This window comes from Poecilia reticulata, linkage group LG8 (genome assembly GCF_000633615.1).
Source record: "Poecilia reticulata strain Guanapo linkage group LG8, Guppy_female_1.0+MT, whole genome shotgun sequence".
Lineage (NCBI taxonomy): Eukaryota > Metazoa > Chordata > Actinopteri > Cyprinodontiformes > Poeciliidae > Poecilia > Poecilia reticulata.
Window position 1 is genome coordinate 21,065,278 of NC_024338.1, and position 8,121 is coordinate 21,073,398.

The 8,121-nt window shown below is 38.4% G+C and overlaps 2 protein-coding genes across 3 annotated transcripts; both read right to left on the reverse strand.

The window, feature by feature from the left end:
- Window positions 1–380: 380 nt before the first annotated feature.
- On the reverse strand, window positions 381–2,655 carry mcrip1 (MAPK regulated corepressor interacting protein 1). Of its 2 annotated transcripts, none has more exons than XM_008416644.2 (5): window positions 2,555–2,655; window positions 1,844–1,930; window positions 1,621–1,739; window positions 700–804; window positions 381–593 (listed from the first exon to the last, which is right to left on the reverse strand). In XM_008416644.2, exons 2-5 carry the CDS (start codon window positions 1,849–1,851, stop codon window positions 529–531), a joined length of 297 nt encoding a protein of 98 aa, XP_008414866.1. In that variant the 5' UTR covers window positions 1,852–1,930; window positions 2,555–2,655; the 3' UTR covers window positions 381–528. The 2 variants fall into 2 exon arrangements, with proteins under 2 accessions (XP_008414866.1, XP_008414867.1); XM_008416645.2 differs by having other exon boundaries at window positions 1,844–1,925; window positions 2,555–2,653.
- Window positions 2,656–3,838: 1,183 nt separating this feature from the next.
- ppp1r27a (protein phosphatase 1, regulatory subunit 27a) lies at window positions 3,839–5,243 on the reverse strand. Its single transcript, XM_008416646.2, has 3 exons — window positions 4,531–5,243; window positions 4,251–4,401; window positions 3,839–4,026 (listed from the first exon to the last, which is right to left on the reverse strand). The coding sequence occupies exons 1-3, from the start codon at window positions 4,958–4,960 to the stop codon at window positions 3,906–3,908; spliced, it is 702 nt and encodes a 233-aa protein (XP_008414868.1). The 5' UTR covers window positions 4,961–5,243; the 3' UTR covers window positions 3,839–3,905.
- Between the last annotated feature and the right edge of the window lie 2,878 nt (window positions 5,244–8,121).

The window sequence follows — 8,121 nt, forward strand, 5'->3', positions numbered from 1 at the left end:
CATGTTTTCAAATGTGGTCGTTTCACAACGTATCAATCTATTTTCCGGAATGAAACAGAAAAGAAGTGATCCCCTTTACAATTTCTTCCAAACATATCTAAGTAGTTTTACTATTGTTTAAGACTTCAGTCTTTGTGTCCTGTTGGGCTTCGCTCTGTGCATCAGCAACAGTTGTCAGCAAATTTTGATGACCCCCCCCCCCCACCCCCCACCCCTCCGGAGCAGTCTCATCCACACCACAAGCATCAATATGAACACTTTGATACCTGAAAAGATGAGAAGGGAGAATCTGTTCCCCTCGGAACCCCAGTTTTTTTTTTTAGTCATTGTCAACAGAAAGAAACCCCACCCACCCCCCAAACAAACAGGTTGCTATGGTCCATCGTATACAAATGAGATTTGTATTCTGTGTTAGACTTGCCGACAGGGTCAAGTTTCTGGCTGTCAGAGGGCAGAGAAATGAAAAGTTCTTGAGGATAATGGATGAATAAAAAAAACAAAAAAGTAACAGGAACATGACAGAAAAAACTAAGACTTCTTGGAGTCCTGTGTGTTGCGCTTTTTTAGGTCACTCAAGTCCACTGGTGTGAAAGCTGGAAAAGCAGACAGGAAAGAGGCTGTTACAGCTGTCGACTGGTTAAATCCATTTAGAATGACATTAAAAACCATATTTATATCAAATTTATTCTGTTAACTTACAATGTAGGTTAGGATTTGGGTTTTTCTCCACATACTCCTGTGGTCCACGGTCATTGCGTTCACTATTTTGTGTTGATCTGATATCTCGGAGCACACACTGCCAGGCTGGGAGGGAAAAAAAAACATAAAGAGAACAGAATAATATTTGTTACACCAAGGAGCCACTTACAAGGACACACTGTAAAATGGTTAGAAGAAAGTTAATTATATACAATACTCGCCATATTTAGTTGCATATTTGGCAGAGATGTATAGAATTAGTCTTTACTAGAGAGGTATGATCACACACTGAAACATTTAAATTTACTACATTTATTCATTTGGGAAAATAAACCTGTTATAAGATGATTTTAACAAAATCCCCAGAGGCTCAATTATTGGTATCCCCCAACCATCCATTTAAAAATAAATATATAATTTTGAGTCCAAAAGTTAGAAAAAAATATTGTATGGACAACAGCTCAACTACCTCTTAGCAAGAAGAACTGGTCCCAAGGACATAGAAAACAGATATGCTTAAGGGAGCAGCAATTCAACGTTTGTGAAACAAGTTCTGTTTCATAGTTCACTGAACACAAAATTTTAAAACATTTTCCAAATTATCTTCACTGCTATTGGTTCAACTAGAACAACAACAAAAAACATGTCTAATCGGCTAGTTTGTAATAGTTTGCAGCCTTTCTAAAGTGTGTAAGATGTTGAATCAACATCAACACATCAGCCAGATGCTGGAAGAAAAATATAGATTGAAACATTTAAAATTTCAAAAGGCGCTTTACTTCCAGAAGATGTTTTTGCAATTGGCAATATGTTACAAGAAGGTCCGACCAAGATTTTTCTCGGACAATGCGATTCAACTTTAGTCCCAAGATAAAAATATATATATGATTTTGATACAAAATTGTAGAACACAGTACTTACTATCATGTATAAAGCGCACATTCTCCTCATGTGCTGGAGTAAACAGTTCCCCACTGTTAGTCGGAGATCTGGGGCTTGAGGTCCTCTTGTAACTATTCACCATCCTGGGAGCAGATGAGCTTCACACATATACAAAGAATAAAATCAGCAACTCAGCAGGAAACTACTCTTTAAGTACAGTTTACTTTCAAGCATTTGATTAGTACCATAACGTTTTGCAGACCTGGTCATTCTGTTTGCAGTCTGTACTCGCTCCTTGCTCCTCTGTGGTGAGTGGATTTAGAGGGATGCAACAACTCGAAGTCCTAAACTTAAAGCCCAACAGAACCATTGTAAGTATTTTAGCATAATACTGGACATTCATTTTAGTTTTGCATACAATACAAGCAATTTCTTTTGATCAAATCCGACAGGTATATTAGCTTGCAGCCAGAGTTAACAGCTCCTTGCTAGCTAATCATCTCAAATAAATTTGATTATATAATTAAGGCATGATACACAGCAGAAGTATTTAGTGGCTAACAGAGTGGAGTGTTTTATTTAAATCTATACTGAACAATACGTCTGCAACGTAAGGGGTTAGCTAAAAAATAAGCTTTTGTTTACGTTTTGACTCGAGTAGCTTCAATGATGTTAGCTGTTGGTAACAGAGAAATCATCACAAAATTTTGACAAAACAAAACGTAACTAATACTGTCTTCTGGCATACGCGTCGTCATGCTGTTATCATATGGGGTCCAACCAAAACATTTCAAACATAGTCATTTTACCAAGCTAACAGTAGCCTTGCAGCTAGCTAGTTAGCGATTTACATTGTTAGCTTGTTCCAGCTAATATGTCTGAGTTATTACTGGTAACTCGTTTATTAGGGTAAGCTCGCCATAACAATACGTTCATATTGTCCTTTAAATAAGCGTTAAGATAAACAACAAACCTTCGTTGATTTCTTTCCTTTATTTCTTTATTCAAAGACTTAGTACGCCGAAAGATGTAGCTAAAAAAATCGTTGCCAATGCCAACCAATCACTTCCGGGAAGAGATGCGGAAGAGATACGAAAGACTTTCAAAACAACTAATAAAATTCTAAAAAAAACAATAATAAATAAACCAAGTACAAACTTAAAAACAAAATTCTTCTTCATATTTTTATCTTAAAAGGTTAAAGTTAGGTTTTTTATTATTATTATTATTTCTTTACATTACCATACCTCCGTTTCCATTGAGAAACCTTAACAGGACACAAACTCTCAAATTTTTTTTTTGCAAACTTAATTTGCTTTCATATCCTTTTCACTAAAACTGTTGACTACTCTGTGTTGTACAGTGACAGACATATTCACAGAGTCGTTCACACATGCACGTAGTGCTTTTTTTATACTCTGACCATCTCATGTTTCTTGAAATCCTCTCCGAGGTTTCCCGGTCCTTCCCAAGGACAATTTGGACATTAAGAGCCAGCAACTGGACCATCAACTATAATTTTTTTGCTTCATGTTTTGAGGTTCATTGTTGCTTTCCATAATAAAACTGCTGCAGCCTTTTATTTGTAAAAAGTCCTTTATTTATAAAAAGTACAAAAATAATAATTGTACTGAAAATTATAAGACTTCAAATTTTCTGTCTTTTTACAACAAATAACAGTGAAATACATTTGTCAAAATGCTGTGGAAGAGCAAGAACTTTCACAAAACAAGACCTGCATTTTTAAGCTTTCTGAACAACATACAAGTAGGTTGTRCCAATCTGATAGATCCTCTTTCTGCCCAGCAGTGAGGGTGCACAATGTTGTACAAAACACTTTACCAGTTCAGATTCTTGTGTAGATTGAGCCATGATTTGAAAGCACACAGTTTACAGCCTGCRTATAGGCTAGCACAAACACAAGTGATAAAAGATTTTAACAGAAAAACTAAGCATTTCTTCAAAAATAAACACATTATTAATTTTGAACTAGAATTTAGAAGAGATTCAGGTTGAAGGACATGCAGAGTCACATTAYAGACAGCCACACAATCTTATTTACAGCTCTGATATGACAGTTATTAGAAATATGCCATAATTTTACAATGAACTAAGAGAAAATACTCAACTGCAATAAGGTGTGTGTTGCATAAGATGACATTTTGGAAACTGAATAACCTTCTGAGACGATTTGCACTTCTGAAAATGTTGCTTTCCCAGACCGGAGGCATAGCACAAGCCACAGAGAAATGCTTCCTCTGTGTTGCTACTCGTTTTATTTTTACGACATTTAAGCCTTTTCTCTCCCTCGGGTCCACTTGTTCTCACACACAGCCGGTCTCAAACAGTTTAGCCAGCTCTTTGCAGTCTGGGTCAATGAGGTCTGCAGGCTTTTCTCCGCTTTCGTTCTCTGCTTCTGTGCTTGCTCCCATTGACAGGAGATACCTAGAAAGAGCAGAAAAATAGTGTTAGAAAAATCAAACAGAGATTTTTACGATCTTTCTAAATGCGTTTCTAGAGTCGAGTAGCTATCTGTGTGGCCTTGTTTCTGTAAATTCKGCGCAAAAGCAGAAATAAGCAAGGAGTTTTTTGCCTCGGAGGAATTTAATCATAGGAAGATTTAATTGTTGCACATCCAAGTAGTTGACATGGGAACGTAACGACACTACCTGGCAATTTCCGGGTAGCCGTCACTGCAGGCCATGTGCAGTGGTGTCCAGCCGTCCTCGTCTCTCTGGTGGACATCGGCGCCATATTTAATCAGGAGCTTCACCACCTCCAGGTTTCCCGTTAGCACGGCTTCGTGCAGAGCAGCCATACCTGCACATATGCAAAAATCAGTCCCATGCATTTAGATATACACGTCGTTCTTCTGCTAATAAATATCRTTCCCAAGACCAGAGCCGCAGATGAGCACCTGGCAGGGGAAGAGAAAAAGACTTCGCTCACCAGAGTGGAACAGTGTGTCCACGCGGACCTTCCTTGCTCTCATGAAGCGTCCGATTTGCTCCAGGTCCCCTCGCCTGACGATGTCCTGGAAGATGATGTCATTGGGGAAGTGCACAGTCCTCTTTGCAGGTGCCACGGGTATTACAGGTGCAGGGCTTTCCTTCGCTTGAGTGCGACGTGTTGAGGTATGTCTTGAAACCTTGCTGTACGAAGGGACGTACGTCGATGCAGCTTTGTAGGTGGACGTGTAAAGTGATGGGGAGTAATATGTGCTACTCTGTGTCGTTGGGGTGTACTTTGATACAGCGGCGTACGTGGATGTCGGCGTGTAATGCGGCGAGGGGCTATAGTAGGAAGGTGAGTGGTACGCCGGTGTGTACTGTGAACTTCGTGCGTAGGTGGACACCGGTGTTGGGTAGTTGTACTTCATCTTTGCAGATGTCGCACCTCCTTTCTAGATCAAAAGGAGGGAAATAGGAAATCCCAGAAGGCAGAAMAATCCAAGGAAAGAGCGGTATCCTTTACGATGCGTCCTTTTTTCTCCCCCCCTAATAAAAAATACCAACAGTTTTCAAATCTTCAAAGTCTATATTCTTCTTCTTTTTTTTTAGCAGTGTATGTCCTTTAGTCGAAGGTTCATTTCGCCTCCTTCAATCAGAATTTGTCAAACAGTGTGCYGACTCTTGCACAGAACTGTGGTCTAATGGAGCCACTGGGACTGCATCCCTATATATGCACTGTAGTGCTATTTTAGGGCTTAAAATCCAATGACTTCAGCTTAGAAATGAGTGACCCATGGCAGGCCCCACCCACTTTGGTCACATGCCTACTGACACTGTAACYGCCCCTCGATCATAAAAATGTTGACAGCCACAAAGTTCACTTAGCTTTTCCTGAGCCAATCAAACCTAGAGTGCTGATATAAACAACTAAACAACTATAATTAACATCTGCTACATTATGCAGGGAGTAATACTGAATTATTTAGTTTATGCATTGTGAACAGAATAACATAATGATAAAAAAAGCAGATTGCAAAACAGCTGTACAGGAGTAAACAACAACACATGATCTAAAMGTGACATGTTGTTTGATATGGTTACACGCAGTGACCTGAGGTCAAGAAACAGGACATSTTTTACATCTTCTCAAAACTGTGGTTTGAGTATCACTGACGGGACTTGGACAAACTTGTAGCAATACTCTGAGGACATTTAATGTTGTAACTATTTGACCAGTAAACAACATGAAGTTTAATCCAGGCATCAAAATTAGAAAGAAAGAGGATTTGGGTGAATTTGAACGTATAGCACGGTGAGAAACTATTGTTAGAGATCAGGGGAGAGGTTTTGAAGTTGCAGTAAAAATTGTATTTGCTTTCCTGTGGTGTATTGCCGCAAYGAATTTGYGTATAACATAATACTGCACAATTTAATTTGTACATCTGTCCCTTTAACAACTGAGGAAAAATAAGTTATCCTCATACTGCATGTAAAATGTGCAAAGTGCTCCAATATTCACAMTGTAAGTGTGAAAACTACCAGGACAGTTGAGCTGTATTAGCAGCTATGATCATTTTCCATCAYTGATGGCTGGTATGTACCMTRGAAAACTAAATGCTAGAATTGATACTAAGTGCAGAAATTAAAGAAAAGGATTAGTTTATATTACTTCCAGGGCATACATTCAGGTGAAAGCAGATTTTTCATTATTTGCATCTTTTTTTTAATAGTTATGTTGGGTTTTTTTTGTTGATGATTACAAAAAATATGACACATTAAAGTWAGAGGAACTTCGGAAGCCATTAAAATCAGTCTCTCATTTAAAGTACTAAATACTACATCTCTGGAAAAAATGAAGAGTCCACTGCCCCCCATTGAAAACCTCATGGTTATTACACCAAATAATGATTTCTGAACTCTTCCTGAGTTAAAACATCAGTATTGTTGTTTGTAAATGAATATGAACTTGTTTTTTTTGCATTATTTTAGGTCTCAAAGCACTGCATCGTTTTAGTTATGTTGCCCATTTCTCATTTTCTGTAAATAAATACAAAATCTTTGCTTGGAATTTCAGAGGCATGCCTATAAAAGGTAAAATCAGAGGAACTGACCATTTTAAGTGGTCTCTTAATTTTTTCCCAAAGCTGTTACTTATAGTCCTCTTTTCCAAAATACTGTAGATAAATGTGGCTTTAATGTGATCCACTTTACAATCGTGTATGCTATCTTTGTGTAGCTGCAGCCCAGTGCTTTTTCACCTTGAGGRCTGGGAAGACTTCATGTGAAAACAAGTTGAAGCGGGCTGACACCGGACTGTTTGATGGGACRAGTTCTTGAGGCAGCTGTTCTGTTGTACAGTGTTCCTGACGCACCTTTCAGCGTCTCCAATGGCACTTGGCAGCGATGGTCTCACCAAAAGAAATGCAAACTTCTGCTTTTCGAGAATGTTTGTTTGTCGCATAGCGGAGTGAAAGTCTCACACGTTGCCGCTTCTAGCTAAACATAGAGTTAGATTTCATCCCTGTCTGACCAAGTCGTCCTTTAGAGTCAACGTTATKGTTTGTCAAATTGCCAATCCGACAAAGTTATAAACAAGCAGAGTGACTGAAATTCGAATCATGTCTCCTTCACATACTGGCCCCAGGTTTGTCATGTACCATTTGGGTTACAGGGTTAGTTTTTATTGACTACATTAATATTTGTTTTTGAGCCCTTTTTATAGGCCCAGTTATTAAAAGAAGGTATTTTGGCTTCTTGCCTCCAACGGGGTCATTGTGTACACATTTCAAAAACAGGGACTGGAAAGCAGCCAGTCACATGCAAGCGAACACACACACCACTGAGGCAACAACGTTCGATATGCATGTTTCATACTGTCCTTGTTTAACTTGTTTTGTTGTAAGTTTTATGATTAGTCCATGGAAGCCCACATGTCAACCCTTGTCTTTGGCAGATTAAGCTGTTTCATGTGTATCCTGACTGAGTAAGCTAACATTGTTAGTAATTTGTTGTGCTCTGATCCTCTATAACAGTTTTAACCTCAAGTATAAAATAAAAAATGCATTCCAATGCAGGCAGATTAAAAAGCCAAAGAGAACATAATGYAATTGGTGAAATGATAGTTGATACAAATAGCAACAATTAAACTACCCTCTGTTCTTAAAAAACAAACAATCAAACAAACTGAATATTCAAGGTCAAATGATATTTTAAACTWAAAAATGCAAAAAAAGAGAAAAAGAAACATGAATAATTGACAATAGAGTTTTTCACTGTATGTAAAGCAGATCAGTATTTATAAAATAAGAGGACAGCGAAAGTTTTAATAAGTATGTAAAATTTATTTTTTTTAGGTTAGATGCTGCAGCTTTAAGCAGAGGTTCGGTGTGAGAGTCACTACCAGGTGGAGCAGAAGCGGCGCTCCGTCTGTCAAATATTACTACCTGTAGCACATAGCAGCGGTTCAACTGCGAGAGCAGATCCAGCGTCTTACAAAGCAGCTCGAAGACTTAAATAATTTTCCGGGTTATTTGTTTAGCTTTCTGACCGTCATGCTAATCCGGGTGAGTGTTTGTAGCTGTGCGCTGCT

What these genes read in the sequence shown, in the direction of transcription:
- mcrip1 (XM_008416644.2), bottom strand. An exon ending in TGTGCGCTTTATACATGATA is followed by an intron (nt 805 to 1,620) that starts GTAAGTACTGTG and finishes TTTCCCTCCCAG; the next exon opens with CCTGGCAGTGTGTGCTCCGA. An exon ending in CCCAAATCCTAACCTACATT is followed by an intron (nt 594 to 699) that starts GTAAGTTAACAG and finishes CTGCTTTTCCAG; the next exon opens with CTTTCACACCAGTGGACTTG.
- ppp1r27a (XM_008416646.2), bottom strand. Translation starts at nt 4,960, where the DNA reads ATGAAGTACAACTACCCAACACCGGTGTCCACCTACGCACGAAGTTCA. An exon ending in GGACACACTGTTCCACTCTG is followed by an intron (nt 4,402 to 4,530) that starts GTGAGCGAAGTC and finishes GCATATGTGCAG; the next exon opens with GTATGGCTGCTCTGCACGAA. An exon ending in GGCTACCCGGAAATTGCCAG is followed by an intron (nt 4,027 to 4,250) that starts GTAGTGTCGTTA and finishes TGCTCTTTCTAG; the next exon opens with GTATCTCCTGTCAATGGGAG.